This window comes from Leptinotarsa decemlineata, unplaced genomic scaffold (genome assembly GCF_025532065.1).
Source record: "Leptinotarsa decemlineata unplaced genomic scaffold, Ldec_3_MD MMD2_tig00026336_RagTag_RagTag, whole genome shotgun sequence".
NCBI lineage: Eukaryota > Metazoa > Arthropoda > Insecta > Coleoptera > Chrysomelidae > Leptinotarsa > Leptinotarsa decemlineata.
In genome coordinates, this window is record NW_027412692.1 from 771,294 (window position 1) to 788,601 (window position 17,308).

Consider the following 17,308-nt stretch of genomic DNA (forward strand, 5'->3'; position numbering starts at 1 on the left):
CCCGATTAAAAAGCGTACTCGTTTTGCCCACAGCGTTTCCCATCTTACCCCAGTTATGGGGCAAAACGGGAAATTTGCCGAGTTTATTTTTTCATTATTTGCCAAAAAAAGTTCTGTGATTTTGCATGCTACAACGTTTAATTATAAGAGAGAAATGTATAATGGTTACCTCTTTTGTTAAAGAATGTTATTAAAGAGTTTAATTTTCCTTATATAACGAGTTTTGTCTTAGCTATCTCATCTTGCCCCAGTCTCCCCTATTGATCAATGAATGCTGCCTTGAATAAAGATATATTTTTGGAACACGGTATTGTCAAACAGGGGGCGCGGTATTATCAGACTGGTTTGATAATACCGCGCTTTTATTGACTTTTGTTTTTTTTTCCTCTACCACTTCAACTTAACTCAAAATTTCTCATTTCAACTTGTTTGCCAGATAAGTCATCTATTAGCTGACATATACAGAGTTGAAATTCAATACATCTAATGATTTCTAGAACGTGTTTTCCTTAAGGGCGCGCCAATATCCGACTCTCCACTAGATATATAAACAGAGTGGTAAGCGAAGCGATCTAGTAAGGCGATAGCCATTCGAATAATAGTTGAAGTTTTAGTTGAAGTGTTTGTTGTAATTAAAGTGAAATAAAGTTGAGCTTGATTATTGTTCAGTGTAGTCAATTACTGGTCAACCCACGGGGAAAAAAGCAACAATATTTAGTGTATTTCAATTGGTTCAAAAAATTAAAAAGTCATTGTTAATATGAAGAATGACGTCAAACAATTGTTGGAAAAAGATATAAAAACACTATTCGGCAGACACTGTGGTTGTGGTATTTATAGTTAAAGTTATAGTACATTTATAGTTCAGTAATACATTATTTGATTTGAAGACCGTAGTGGAGACTGACCAATCACAATTTCGGTATGAATCAAATTCCTTGCAAACGAAGCGGACAATAGCTAGTCGTGAATAACAACATGCTAAAATTAGGGAGGTTTGTATCCATTTGGAGAAAAACTCCATACGAACAATTGACCTAAATGTCCTAACTATTGATTAACAGGGTATCCAATCCTTTTGTGATAACTCTACAAATCTTGACTCTTGGCTTTGTTTTTCGTTTGATATATAATTTTTGCATGAAAAATTAAATTCTCGTCGTTTGGCCAATATAAAGTTTTGGGCAAGAGCCACAAGTGAACTTATATAATCCTGATCTATCCGAACTTTTGTCTTTGTTGTTTTTAATAATTTTACCTAAACTATTATTCGTTCTGTAAGCCGCGTCCAAACATTCTTTTTTTGAAAAAACGAGCGATATTATTGGTGGGTTCACCAAAATATGAATTTGGGTAATCCTGGTCCATGGCTTGTTTCTGTAGTTTTTTGAGAAGAATAATATCTACCTTGTAATCGTTGTTGACAGCGATTTGTTTGATGAAACTCAGCTCTCTTTGAAAATTATTTTCCGACAGTGGAATACTTTAATGCGGGCAGGGGTGTGTGCGGAGGAATAATGTAGGATCAAGAAACTGTTAATGAACTGATTATTATGGGGTTCATTCTCTAGGTTATCCACGAAAATTTCAGCCAGCAAAGGACTCAACGGGTTACCCATTAATTAGTCCTTATAAATAAAACTTTTCGTCGCATTGGAAATCATTCTGAGATAAAAAAATAGAAAGTTAATCTTAAATTTCCTGTTTTATTATAGCATTCACATGAATTTTGTCTAAGAGATGTTCAACCAGATCAATTGTTTCAATTGGCGGAATACTGGAAACTTTACGTCGGTTCAGCGAGACAGTGACGTCATCACACCAGTCAGGTTGCTTTTCAGCTCGCCAGACAAGACAGACAGACAACCCAGTCAACCAGAGTGCACCAAATTGTCACGTGCTGTCCTCAAACTGTTACCCAGCTGGCTGGGCGGAGAGATAGCCAATCAGAATGTAGCAAATTGTCACGTAGCGTCCTCAATCTGTCATCCAGCTCGCCAACTAATCAGAGCGCACGCTTCTGTATCTCAGAACATCGTGGCGGGAGTTTTGAATTTTCTGTGAACCAGGCGTATCCCTTAACGAAACAGACCACCTAGTCACGTGGCGCGCTTACGTCATCCCATCTTTTCGTTCAACACATTTCTGTTTCATGACGTCATAAAAAAGTTTTCGTTGGGAATTGAACGCAGGTCGTTGGTATGATAGCCTTGATCTTTAGTCTCGATCTTCAGTCTGGACATGAAACGATATTAATTTAGCGTTATCAGGTAGAGTAACGTTTTAAATATTATTCAATAATTTCTGGAACAGAGTTGTAGGACCATTCTTCGGAATACCGTAGCTTCTTGAATTAAGGCAATCTAGAGTTTTGCCTACGTAGACGTTTTTATGTAATACAATAACCGTTCGACCTTTATCTGATCTTCGTTTAATTGATTTTGCAATTTTAATTTTTCTATCAGACTCATTTGAAGTTTAGGTACTTCAAATTGTAAAACATAAATATTGAACATGTAGATTTTAATTAGTAAAGACTCGCCTGAAGAGGTTATTGTATAGCGAAATACGTGTTACGCTATTCAATAGCACTGAAAATAAAGTGTTTCTTGACTACGTTATGGATTTTCATCCAGTATCGGTTGAGTCCATCACATATTTAACAATAGATATAACAATAACACTAACTCAAGTCTAATAAGTAACACTCTGTTGTCATACAATTCCTTGTTTCTCAAGTCATTCATCGAATATACTCACTCAACTGATATTCGGCATAGAATCCTTTGGCTGCAATGGGAGGATCACCAGGAGCCAGTTTACTGCCTTTATACAGCAGCCACAAGCTTCCCACATGTGTTATATTCTCGGGAGTATTTTCTCCGCAAAATGTTCCCAATACTGGTCCAGAACTGTTATACGACCTTATTTCAAGAAAATCATTGTTACAATCATCGGAATCTAGTAGTTCGAAATAAATGAAATTCAGCGTTACTTGATTGCCTGAAATAACATATGGTTACGTGAAATTATCGAAGATTTTGTTTCAACAAAAATACAAACCGGGTGAAATTTCTATCGTCCATTCACACTGCGTATCGGAGGCATATTCATTTGGATATCCTGGAGTTGAGAAAAATCCTTCTGAAGAAATGAGGGTGCCTCCACATTCTAAACAAAAAATTACATTAATCTATCACCATGTTATAATTAATTTATTATATACTCCGTGTTTCCTAAATACGGTACGAAACTTCAGAGGATGATTCGTTGGGTCGATAATTTGATACTGATATTTGAAACTATATTGAAATTATTAGGTACAGTGATGTCTCAGAAGACCCACAACCAATAATATTGACAAAAAAGTAAGATAGTGCCTTGTTTTCTGAAGTTTTTTATTTTCTAGATCAAACAACCAAATACAACTTTTTGGTACTTTCTGTTTTCTTTATATCTAGCTTCTTTTTTGAAAGAAAATTGAAGTAACTCTAACTCATTCTGGAAACTTTCCACGAACAAAAAAATGATAACTAAAAATGGAAAATAAACAAATTACACCCCAAAGTAAATGAGCAAAATGTACACCTGTTGATAAAATACACGACTCAAATCGATTTGTCATTGATTGTCTGATACGTTCAAAAATACCTGGACGATTGCTCAGTACATTGCAATTGTCAATCAATTATTCGATTCCTCAAGTCATTCACATCTAGTACAGGAGTTTTATGAACGGGGGCTTTTTAATGACCCCATGAATAAAAATCTTGCAGTTGTCAATCAATTATTCGATTCCTCAAGTCATTCACATCTAGCACAGGAGTTTTATAAACGGGGGCTTTTAAATGGTCCCATGAATAAAAATCTTGAAGATTCATATCAGAACTGCGAGCTGGACAATTTTGAGAACCTACACGTCCAATACAGTGATTGGAAAAGACGAAGAGTTGCTGGCGAGCAAGAACACTTAAATGAGCTGGAGCCTCGTCGTACATAAACCACATGTCTTCTCTCACAAATGAGGATATTCTTCTGACTGGGCAAATGATCTCGCAAAAAGTTCATGTGGGATTCATCTGTTAATCTTGCTGGTAAAAAAATGGGTCAATTAGATAGTCACCAATAATTCCTATCCAAACGGTCAGCGAAAACTGTTGCTGAAAGTGCTTTTCTCCGATGAAGAGTTCATTATCGCAACTCGTGAAAAATTTGCTTAGTCCATTGACAAAATATTTGATAAATAATTATTGTTGTGTGCCATCGTATGAATCAGCCATTTGCAAAACAATAATCTTTTGAGCTTGGACCCAGTAGAGTTCGGACCGTGATATAGGTATACGAGGTTTCTTTTCAGAAATGGTTTTTGGGTTGACTTCGAGCTGCAATGCATTCCTCCCAGTATTATTTGAAGGATCTTCTTCTTCAGCATAGAGTAAAGTTTCTTCTAGTTCAGACGTTGTTATAGTTCCTAGTCTTTCACCACCTGTATTTTTATTACCATGTTTTAACACATGTAAGATTATGTGTTTCAACACATGGAATCACTCTGTTAGGATATCTGTGCCGGTAAATTATCTGTGCTTCTTCCGAATTTCTATTTGCTAATTTATAAATCAATAGCAAAAGAGCTATTTCAGCGTTCATAAAATTTTTCTTGATGGAATCACTGCTAATTGACCACTCTGAATTGACAATACCACTGTCACTGTCAGTTGGTCAGTTGGTCTCCAATGCAGGTGAGAAGGTACTTGATTGGACTTGGTAAAAATATAATGAAAACAAACAGATGAATGTTGATTTTCAATATTAAACCAGATTTCAACTCAGTTGCCATCCAAATTTAATTATTAGCTCGGAGTTTGAGACAAATGGGCGAGATTTTTTTTCAATATTATTAGAAAATAATTTTTCCATATTCATGATATGCAGATGGCTTATTTTTTTTCGGAAACGAAGTCACATGAAAAATTCAAGAGACCAAAAATTTGTACTTTCAGTTACAAAAATACGAAAAAAGGCAGTTGCGTCCTTTTTCATTGTTATTGGCTACGGGGCCCACTGAAACGCTACTGGGGTAAATTTTCGTTATGCGGACACCCGGCGATTTTGAAAAAATGTTTGACTGTACTTACGTATTTTGATGCGTAGATTACGAATCCGAAAGAAAAAAGCGGCGCTCTCCCTTATTTAAAAAGTTACGGCCCTTCAAAGTTCAGAAAAGATCAACTTTTCAGCCTTCTTTTTCACTAAATAAACTATTTAAAAACACAAGCATTTATTCACTAGGTCACCTTTACACCTTATTCCTCCTTCTTTAACACTTTTCACTTCAATAATCAACATTTTTCTTATAAAAAACTTAATTTAAAAACGAATGCTTCTCCTGGTGACATTATTCTATTTTTAGGTTAGTTACTAGTGACATTTCAGAAAAAAGCGGTTGGTATATGCCGTCGCCTACTATTCCAAATTCGTAATACACCACCAAAAACCAATTTACGATCTAAAGAATGAAGGTAAAAAACATTTGAATTACTTCAGGAATATGGACTGCATCAGTCGTACCAACCATATCATTAACCTTAAAAACGTAAAATACAGTGATATGTAACCAAAAAGCAGCTCCGTACATTTTTTAACATTTTTATAAGAAAAATGTTGATTATTGAAGTGAAAAGTGTTAAAGAAGGAGAAATAAGGTATAAAGGTGACCTAGTGAATAAATGCTTGTGTTTTTAAATAGTTTATTTGGTGAAAAAGAAGGCTGAAAAGTTGCCCTTTTCTGAACTTTGAAGGGCCGTAACTTTTTAAATAAGGGAGAGCGCCGCTTTTTTCTTTCGGATTCGTAATCTACGCATCAAAATACGTAAGTACAGTCAAAAATTTTTTCAAAATGGCCGGGTGTCCAGATAACGAAAATTTACCACCTAACGTACGTACCGTTGTAAAGAAATACCCTGTGTAATATATAAAAAATAACTTCAACAACTGTTCATTCAAGTCTCTATTGACAGATAACCAACTACATCCATAACAGTTCTTAAACTCGATACTTATTAGGTGGGCTGAAAAGGTCGTAAACCAAAACACAGATGGCGCTACTGGTGTCGAATCCATATAATTTTTAGTTAATCCTAACCTTCAAAAGACACCTGTACAAATTTCACAGCTGCCGGACAATTAATTTGTGGGATAGAACTTTTGTTATTTTGAATTTGATTAAAAAGAATTTCGTGTGTTGATGCGAAAAAAAAATACTGTTGAAGCCATGGCTTGGCTTGATAAACATTATTCGCACTTTGCACTACGAAAATCAAATGTTGAGAAGTGGTTTGCTGAGTTTAAACGAGGTGAAATAAACACCGGAGACGATGCACTCAGTGGACGCCCCAAAGAGGCTGTTGCCGACGAAAACATAAAAAAAGTCCAAGTGAAGTTTATCGATGTAGATGAGGCTCTAAAGACATCAAAGAAACGTGTTGGACATATTGTGCATGAATATTTGGGAATGCGAAAATTCTGTTCAAAGTAGATGCGAGCGAGCTCACAATTGACCAAAAAAACAACGAATTGATGATTCTGAGTGGTCTTTGAAGCTGTTCCACAAAAAAAAAACAGAAATTATGCGTCGTAGCAGGAACAGAAGAACAATGATCGCAAAATTTCCACCGCAGTATTGAAAGACGAGAAATCGTACAGGAAGGATTAGATTCAGATTGAAAGTAATGATGAGGTTTGCAACGATAATGAAGTGGAATAGTTATATTTATAATTTTATGATAATGTATTAATCAAAGTTGTTGATTTGATCGAGACCAACATTATATAAAGGGAAATATTCATTGACTTTCAATTATTATTGTCCATTATTAGAAAATGGCCCATAATCAAAACAAAAACTACAAACTGAGGTCGTAACACAACAGGTTTTAAATAATTACCACTTTATCTGTTCTGAAATATGTTTAGTTTGTCACAAATTTCAACATTCACTTCAACCGAGCTGTAATGACTTAATTAGTAAATTCACTCACCTGAGTCGTAAATCGAGTACGTTGCAAAAAATGTAATCGGAGATTTTATCAAAATTGTGAGAGCAGAACCATCACTAACCAAGGTAGGAGGAATTTTCGACCCACAAAAACTCTTCAATAGAGGCGAATTTTCCGACTCCCCATTATAAATGAACACCGAGTCTTCGTCCCACATGCAGTAAGGCTGACCATGCATATAACTTATCGTTAGAGAAACGTGTCTACCTGTTGAAATAAAATTATCTATTATCGAAAACTTTCTGAAAGTCACCGGTAAATTTACTTGGTACGGATGAAACAATAGTCCAGGTGCAATTGCTGATGCTATCTGTGAATTCGTTTTGGTCGATATCGATTACACCTCTGTCGTTGGTGGATATTCTAGATCCACAGGCCTGAAAACCACAAAAATGTTAAAACCCAATTACTTTCGTCTCTTCCACAAATTAAGATTTGAATTGAAACAGAAGGCGGTGTAACATCAGATAGTAGAGACGATGTCACCTACAAAGACAAGAACACTTCAATGATTCAGAATAGGGCTACTAAGGAGACCTGAAACAGCGCTGTCAGATGTTGGATCACAAGTTCATCAGATACGAGTACTAAGTTGAACATAAGCTTGTAAACTAAATTTCGGAAAGTGAAATATTATTTATTACGGTAAAATAAAATAAACTCAAAAAACTGCATCAAAAGAAATCAAATTTTGTAATTGAAAACGGGGATAATCTGGCAACTACTCTAGCAGTGCCAAATTTATTGATACTCGTACACATGCTGAAAGACTACATCAAAAAAATCAATCCTCGAAAACAAAATATACTTTTTTTCATGTTTTTAGATGAATGGATTTAGGTAGAGATATGGATAGTTTGGGTAGATCACTCTGATCTCTCAATAAGTTCGTATGATAAAGAACATGTGTGAAAAATATTTTACCTTGTTATATTTTGCTAAAAATCCTTTCGTAGTGAAGAAAGAATGAGACATGAACTCAATATACATATGATTGTAAGAGGATCTGATCGTAGTGTTGGGAGTTTCATTTCCACAGATTGTCGCCAAAACTGGAAAAGCAAGCGAAGGACCATCATGAACCTGGAATGTATTGAAAAACGTTACAGTGAACAGTTATCAATATTCGCAACAAAAGTATACTTTAACGTAATTCTTGGAACAATTGGTCGAACTGAAAAGGTCGACATCCTCAAAGTGAAGTTCTATTGAATGGCCATCCTCTATTTCTATGAAGTATTCGCAAGTTTCGTTTTTGTTGTAATTTTTGGGGTAGTTTGGAGAGAATATACTTCCCTGAGATGCTGTAAATCTACCTCCACATTCTGAAACATTTCACATAAATTAAATATTTTACTACGTTAATTATGAACTAGGGTTATCACCGAAATAAGGTTGAATTGAAAGGGGTACATTTTTAGGGTACATTATTTTTTGGGGTAGGAAGGTTTTGACTTTTTTCTCCTTCATCTGTATAGAAAAAGGTGGTAAATTTATGAAGGAAAAAGAAAGCAATTAATTTCAAAATAAACTCTTCAGAAAGATGTGTAGATCATGTATAGAAGTTACTTTCAGATACAAACTACAAGAAAAAGGCCTCTCGAGAAAACTACTTCTATATGAATATTGAATTATACAAAAAAAATGTTTTCGTTATTAAGTATATATTCCGAATATCCCTTAATGAATCGAATCAGATTAAATTCATAGAAACTATACACAATATGGTATATGGAAGATGGATATGGCAGATGGAACACTGTTATTCTAAATGACAGTGTTCCATGCCACCGGCCATCGATTTTTCGGAATAAAAAATACTTGTCTTGTTGTCTCCTCAGCGCCAAATTGGATAACTTCACACGCTGAAGCAGTCAATTCATTCATAGCATTACTCCTAGAAATTTACTTCTTTCAATTTAAACAAGAGTCCTATGGCTGGGATATCAAATAAGCGAATGAATGTCATTGTAACATACGAAGATTCAAGTCAACGGTGACATAATGTCCTAATATGTTGAAACAATTGAGTGCTTCATCTCATAATGTACCCTAGTTTTCAAATACATTAATCCTGGTACTATTCTTGAAGTACTCCATTTACTAGTTTCACTCTTTGGAATCATAACTACGCTGAGAGAAAGGACCGCAGTTCAGTATGAAATTCATCATAACTTCCTTTTAAATCAGTGTTTGTTCTTTTCATTGACCTCGACTTCGGACCGTATTATGTTATATAATATGTATGTATACAATAGTATAACAAACATTTCATGGTGATTCATTCGCATGATCAACTAGAGATAAGTTTACGAAATATACGCGGTTTAATAGAAATAAATAACCATTTGAACCAGGTTTACAACATTGTATCGGTAACGATAGTGGGTTAGGTTAGGTTAGGTCAAAAGTGAGTAGATTCATTCCACCCTCCACTGCAACCCACAAGGGTTTATTGTGGCTCACACCTATTCACATGCATGCAAATAAACTCAGCTTTTTAACGAATCAGATCAATTTTTATGGTGAGTGATCTTTTAGGTCAGATTGTAAGAGAATGCTGAGAATAATGTACAAAAAAACAAGATTCCGTCACTCTAAATCCAATACGGTGGACCGCCCAAGATGACGGAATAGCTTATTTATGCACCCTCAGGTGCATGAGTATCAAAGAAACAACATAACGTCACTCAAATCAAATATGGCGGACCACCTATAATACGTATCAATGAAAGTTTTCGCTGAGAAGAATGCAAAAAATGATTTCACATCACTCTAAATTCAACATGATCGACCGCTCAAGATGGCAGTTTTTTCATGCATCCCCATGATGTGTGTATCAAATAAAATGACCTCACTCTAAGTCCAATATGACTGACTCTTAAAAATGGTCGACTATATTTTCATATAGCCCCATGATATGAAACGAAAGCGAAAAAAAATGTCGAGAAAAAAGATGGCTGCCACATCAATTTCAACATTGCTGCATTAAATGAAATAAACAGACTAAGAAACGTGTCCATCATAAAATAACACCAAAAAATATGTTTAAAACTAAGCTTTCAGTTACATACTCCAAATTAAAAGATAACAAGTTTTGAATTGATTCAAACCCATCAATTTTCTACCTACATTACACAATTTATAATATGATATGGAAGCATGACGCGGGATTTGGGTACCTCTGCAGATAAATAAGAATACAATATATTACCTAATCTTTTCATAAGTGACTTCAAGAGTAAAAATATATGTTTTTATAAAATAGGTAAATGTCGCGACAAACTTTTCATCATATAAATCATTAATGTAACAAACTGACGTGTTTGAATCAATTAAAAATTCATTTACATCTTTCTAGATCATGTTAATAAAAGCTTGTTTTCAAAAATGTTTTCCACTGTCAATTTATTTAAAACTCACCCTAGTTGAACGGGTCACAGCTCAAGTAAATGTATACTATACTACAACTATATACTATAAATATATAACTAGGTAACTCACTTGTTGGAACATTTGTAAAGTTGGCTATAAAACCGGTTCCTTGGTAACTGTAATCTGTCTCGAATCTGACAAACATAAAGTTGCCAGTACTGGATACAACAGTTTTTAATTTCTGTCTGCAGAATGTAGCCAAGAGATTATAAGTGTCGTCCAAACCATTGTAAATCTGGAAAGAAATATAATGTCAGGAGTGTATACTTGCAACTACAATGTATGGTCTATTTTCACTTGCTCGGACGTGTAAGACACGTCTGAAGAAGCCATAGTATGGCGAAACACGTGTTGCGTTTTTGTAAAACTGTTTAGTGAAAAATCTCACAATGAAATGTTTTTGAATACGTTATGAATTTTCTTAAAATATCATCCAATTCCATCATATATCCTAAATGATATTATTACAAACTTCGTATTTTAACTGAACATTTGAGTTATCATAAAGTTGTGGAAGGGTGTTTCTTCTCGAGATATTGAGTTTTTCCAAGACTTTGTTCTTCAAGAATCGAGAAGATTTCGAGAATGATATCGAGATCTCGAGAAAAAACTCAAAATTTAGAGGAGAAAGTCGATATGAAATTGGTAACAGATTTGAAAAGTAAACTTTTACTCACTTTGATAGAGTCAAATGAACACGAACTATCCTTTTCAACATTAATCTCATGGAATTCAATTTCTACACTGTTTCCATAATCCACTTCTATAAGCCATTCGCAGACAACTGATGCAGGATAAGGATTTGGATAGTTGGGAGAACTGATAGTCCCGCGATTTTGCTTGAGATGTCCTCCACATCCTATAAAATTTAGTCGTAAATTTTCAATAGTTATGAAGATTTTGAAAGAAAAAAATAGATAGAAAGTAGCTATCGTTGTGTAAAACTGTGAAATAACATTCTTAACAAAATTGTGGGTTGAATAGCCTCTACCAAAAATGTGTTAAACCCATATCTATTTTGCAGTTCGATTGCAGTTCTGATTACCAAAACATTATTCAGTGAATTGAACAAAGTTTAAGAAAATAACAATTCTGTGTCATTCCAATAACAATTCTGGTCGACCTACTATTCACTAGTCTTCATTCATACATGAAAAAACTTACCGACCATCTCCCATTCCAATCTAAATCCAGATCCAAGTAATAATTTGTCACTAACGAAATGAATTTGTACGTGATCTGAATCGAGGCTAAGATGACCAGGGTTCTGGTTCCCACAATACTTGCCATATTTTGTATACGTCGGTTTTTCATCGGAGAATGCATCTGATGGCCTTTCTGCATAACTTATCTGCAAAAGAAATATGTTTCTTTCATAAGAATAGTGAAGTTATCAAAATGAATTGTGAAAGAGTGAGAACTTTCTCGAATGTTTACAGAGTATTTTAAAAATTATGGATCTGATTCAAGAAACCGTATATTTCCTTCTCAACCCATGTGGATTTTTAATGAGTTTCGAATGAGCTTTAAAAAATTATGCTCGCCGAAAAAATCATAAAATATTTAAATCAGCATGTAGGAAAAACCCCTTGTCTGGCAATTGATATACCAGGTAACAGGTATCAAAAAATCTTCTTATATTTTTTTTGGAAAAATCAAATAATGTTGAAGTTTGTTATGGAATAGAATGCAGAGGATATAGAATTATCTGAGAATATATGAATTATGTCTATTTTTGTGGTTTTGTGGTGTGTTTTTCATAACAAATATGAGATAGTTTTGAAAGTTCTTCTGCCTTTTTTTTCATATCATTCGAAATGGAGACGGTAGAGCTAAAAAACGAAATTCGACAACTCTAGATATTGGCGAATAAATCAAAAAAAACCATTGATATGTTCGATCTAGTTCCCCAAAATACGAAACTATTGTCCTTTTACCGAACTTGTAGGTCTTATGGACTGTATAATACAATTACAGATTAGATCACAATAATAAGTAATTTATAATCCAGAATTGAGTAACTTCAAACTCAGATTCCAGAAATCGTTCAGATTCTATTTTGTCCCCATGAAAACATCATAATGAAGAAATGACAAAAACCTCAATAATATTAGGTTGTTTGAAAAGTTTTGACCGTTTTTATGAGTGCATTTTAAACTGAAATATCTCAGTGAATTATAGTTCAATTCAATCGAAAAAGCGTCATTTGAATCAGTGCACGTTTGCCGTCGTCGATGAATTCTATCAGCATAAAAATTATGTGCTCGGGATTCGATGAAGTTGACGAAGGTCATTTTTGGCTGGTCCTGATTGGTTAAGGCTCTAACTAACGGTGAGACAGTTATTGAAGTGCTTGAAAATATATTAGTAGATTGGTGAGAGGTCTGAGAAATATGGTGAATGAGACAGAACTTCGACGCTGAATTCGTTCAATTTTCCGATGGTGATTCATGAAACGTGCGAACGAGCGTTTCGGACCGCTTCTGTTGACCAGTGTCGACTGCTGCTGAATTAATTCTTGGTACATTTGGTCGATTTCCTGACAATGGAACTCTGCCGTGATGGTTTGGCCCGGTTGCAGAAAGTTAAAGTGAATGACACCAGCCGTTGACCACCATACAGTAATCATTAACCATGTTCTTTTTTCAGTGGGTTTTCGCTTTTAGGAAGTGCCTGGGTGGCTCATCGGTGTCCAACTACTGTTCTCAACGTCTCCTGCTGTCGTAGAAGATCCACTTTGCAGAAAACTGTACACACCTCAGCAACTTTTGATGCTTTATAAAGCTCAGATCAGACCTTCTTCGGAGTATTTTTCCCATGTATGGAGCTCTGCTGGATTCCATCCAGAAAAGAGCCATCCGCCTGATTGGAGACGAGTACATCACGTGCAACCTTGATAGCCTGGAACATCGAAGAAAGGTTGGAGATTTGTCTCTCTTCTACTGGAAGTGTACAAGTGATTTGGCACATTTGATTCCACCAAGAGCGGTACATATCTTAAATACGTGACGGACTGTAGCTGCTCATCGTTGTGAGGTTCAACTCAGTACACCCCGAACTTCACTGTTTAAAAACTCTTTCATCTGGAGAACTGCGTTTATGTGGAATAAACTTCCTGAGAACGTTTTTCCAAATGGATTCAATCTCCAGCGATTCAAATCCAATATGAATCGCTTTTCGCACAGGCACCGCTCTGAGAGAGCCTTAAGGATTTTCCTGTAGTGCTTGTGTTAAAAAAAAACATGTAACGATCCTATCGTGGGGCACCCACTTTTCGGGATTTCATTCCATTCGAATTCGTAGAGAACAATTATTCGAAAATCACTCAACATCATTTAGTAATAAGCTGAGAAGGACAAAAATTTAAAAATTAACAGCGTCAATGCATATTGTAAAAAATTCTCCATCGATCAGTGTACACCACAACACAGTAGAAGAAATATTCATTGAGCTACAAAAACACATTCATTCATAACATTGTGTGATCTATCGAAGGCATTTGATTGTGTTTCGCATAATATTCTGCTTGAGAAACTTTCCTATTATGGTATCCGTAGACTGTTCCTTAAATTTTTTGAATCCTATTTGCACGAAAGATCACAGTGTGTATCATTACATGGGATTAAATCGAATATGAAATCTGTCAAACATGGTGTATCCCAAGGTTTTGTACTTGGGCCAATTTTGTTCATTCTATATATGGATGATGTATATTTCCATACACTTCCCAAAAATGTTTTCTATTTGCGGACGATACCACTTTGGTGGAGTGTCACAATAATGTGCATGATTTGACTATTCCTGCCTTGAAGTCTGCGAGTAACTGGTTTGTTTCAAATAGGCTTCTCCTCAACGGGGGTAAATATCAAAATCTATTATTTCCGCAAATACAAATTCAACCTCGGGTAAATGTGTTAAGCTACTTGGGATCCATATAGACGACAGATTGAACTGGTCATGTCATGTTGACAAACTGGCCAAGAAATTATCAATTATAATATTTATGATTCGTAGACTAGAGGAATTGGCCAGTATCAGAGCGATCAAATCTTCTTACTTCGGACTCTTCCATAGTCACATGGTATACGGCATAGTGTTATGAGGGATTCTTGTCATTCCAAAAAAATTTTGTATTGCAAAAAAGAGTCGCCCACTTCTTAATCACCTTAAAATTATGCCGCTTTCTTCAGCCTTCATATATGAAACAATGATTGAAATTCATAAAAATATATCCTGCTACATTTTACAGTCTCTACAACATGAATATCCAACGAGATCAGGAAACTGAGAGATTCAGATTGAGCACCTCACAGAAAAATTCATTGAATTTGAAATTTTATAATAAATTACCATGTCACATAAAACAACTCAGTTTCTACCGTTTCAAGCAAAAACTGAAGTCATTTTTTTTTTGAATCACTGTTTTTATTCCACAGATAAATATATGTTATATAACAGATAATTCGTGTGACTTCGAGTAACGATTGTTCTCATTTCAATTACACGCTTTATATTAGCCTCACCTGTTTGTTGTATATATGGTTGTTTGTTTGTAACTCTCATGCTCGGGATCTATATTGACAGATTTATCGGCATTATTGCTTGATCTATTCGCGGCAGATGGCGCTGTACGTAACTATCAATTATTGCTTAAGCCATTCGCGGGCAGATGCCGCTATACGTAACCTCCTTGATAGGTTGTTCAAAAGAAAATCAAAATAAAAAACATATTTTATATAATTATAAGTGTTCAGTATAGAAAAAAGTTTTGAACGAAACGGAAGATACATTTTAAAATCTAATTCGATTATTTGAAAGCAAACCAGAATATGGATTTCAACAATGAAAACTTTATCGTAAATTGTACACCTAAAAAATTCAGTTAGTCAAATATTTCAAAAAATCGAAAAATTAGAATTAAGGTGCTTGACATACATATCAAATCAAAAGATTGATTTGAAAAATAAAATTATTCACTGAAAAAATATTTTTAGTCCATTAGTATTTTGAATGAAGCTTCGAATCAAAACATTAGGACTGAATTGTTTTTTGGAAATATTACTGCAAATTTTCTCTTTACTTTGAAACAAATTTCACAACTGTCCGCCCTCTGTTGGAGACTTACTGCATCTCAGTATTACTATAGAATTTGAGACCTCAAACTTTATTATGTTGTTTGAGAGTAATTTTACATTCGTGCACCGTCTGTTAAAGATTTATAATACTAGTGATAAGAATTAAAAAAAAATATTTTTGTCACTAAATCGGACTAAAAAATGATAAATAAATATAGTTTAAAAAAAAACTAAAAAACACGATTTTAAAGGACATCGAACTAAAAAGTTAAAAATATTTTTTAAATAAGCTTAAAATAATAACGAAGGAAAAATACAAGTATTATTGTGAAAAAAGCGTGGGCGCTTTGTGCCATATTTTTGTATATCAGGCGCCCGTCGATTTTTTCACAATAATACTAGTATTTTTCGTTCGTTGGTTTAAGCTTATTTAAAAAAAATATTTTTAGCTTTTTAGTTCGATGTTTTTTAAAAGCGTGTTTTTTAGTTTTTTTAAACTATATTTATTAACATTGTGATATTTGTATATTATTTGTATATAAGTTCATATATTTATAATTTTTTGTTTATACTTTCTACAAATATTTGTTCAATTGTATCATGTAGCCAATAAACTATTCTATTCTGTTCTATTCATGACAACAAAATGGACAAAAGTTTTGAAACGATCTAATATAAACGAATCATCATGTTTAACATGAACATAAAATGAATGATCACTCCGGTCATTACAATATGTTTTCCATTAATAATAATTTTTTTCTTACCTCTACATAGTCGAAGAGACAACTATTGTTAGCGAATGTAAGGGACCTTTCCAGTTCAAAATGAGAAAAGGTAATATTGATTTTATTTCTATTGGAAACCACTATCTCCCACAAGCAGTCCTCATCTTGGGGATAATCGTTGGGGAAATTAGGACTTTCTATAACTCCACGGTAACCTTTCACAGTATTGTGGCAGACTGAAAATATTTGTTGTTTTATAGTTTTTACATTATTCAGTAGCTCATCACATACCTGTTGTGTACTGCAATTGAAACCCTCGTCCTTGAAATGCTACGTCCGATCTAAACTTCACCAGCATTTTATTACTTGTAGATTTTATGGGTTCAACTATTTCGTTGCAGAATCTTCCAAGAGAATTTGAGTTGATTGTCAATCCATCAAATAACTTAAAAGAAAACACATTTACCGTCATCGACAAGAACAGGTCAAAAAATAAATATTCATTGTACTAAAATATGTTTCTTTTCGTTGTCCAGTATAATATTTCTATGACATATAAATATGATGATTAAAATTATTCGGCAATTATAAAGAGTCGTTCAACGAGCGCTTCCTAGCTTTAAATTAAAATAAAACAAAATGTGTATATGATTTCATCTAAAACGTCCAATTTTCCATGACCACAAATCAGGCTGAATTTGATCGATGGCATGGTTTATGTTGGCTTCGAGCACCGCTGTGTGAAAATTTTGTTTGTTCACGTACCCATTCATCCAGAAATGTTCCTCATCGCTAAAGATAATATTTCGATGGAAATTAGTGTCAGTTGCCAACCGCTTCAGAGCCCATTCAGCGAACATTTTATTCATTTTGGTAGTATATTATAAAGCCATTTATATAAAATATCAAAGTTATTGACAGCGGCGGCTCGTCAGAGGAGGCAAGGGAGCCTTAGCCTCCCTATAAAATTTGAGGATATTCATAGCAATAAATTAAAAGATATTGACAAATAATT

The 17,308-nt window shown here is 34.3% G+C and overlaps 1 protein-coding gene across 1 annotated transcript in view; it reads right to left on the bottom strand.

The window, feature by feature from the left end:
• Cubn (Cubilin) overlaps positions 1-17,308 on the bottom strand; it is a 117,538-nt gene that overhangs the window by 56,739 nt on the left and 43,491 nt on the right. The window contains exons 23-33 of the mRNA XM_023160245.2: positions 16,585-16,738; positions 16,333-16,529; positions 11,655-11,841; positions 11,168-11,349; positions 10,560-10,725; positions 8,199-8,380; positions 7,980-8,138; positions 7,321-7,432; positions 7,038-7,262; positions 3,064-3,171; positions 2,761-3,003 (exon numbers count right to left, since the gene is read on the bottom strand). Coding sequence (XP_023016013.2) covers positions 2,761-3,003; positions 3,064-3,171; positions 7,038-7,262; positions 7,321-7,432; positions 7,980-8,138; positions 8,199-8,380; positions 10,560-10,725; positions 11,168-11,349; positions 11,655-11,841; positions 16,333-16,529; positions 16,585-16,738 — 1,915 coding nt within the window. The remainder of the gene's footprint in view (positions 1-2,760; positions 3,004-3,063; positions 3,172-7,037; positions 7,263-7,320; positions 7,433-7,979; positions 8,139-8,198; positions 8,381-10,559; positions 10,726-11,167; positions 11,350-11,654; positions 11,842-16,332; positions 16,530-16,584; positions 16,739-17,308) is intronic.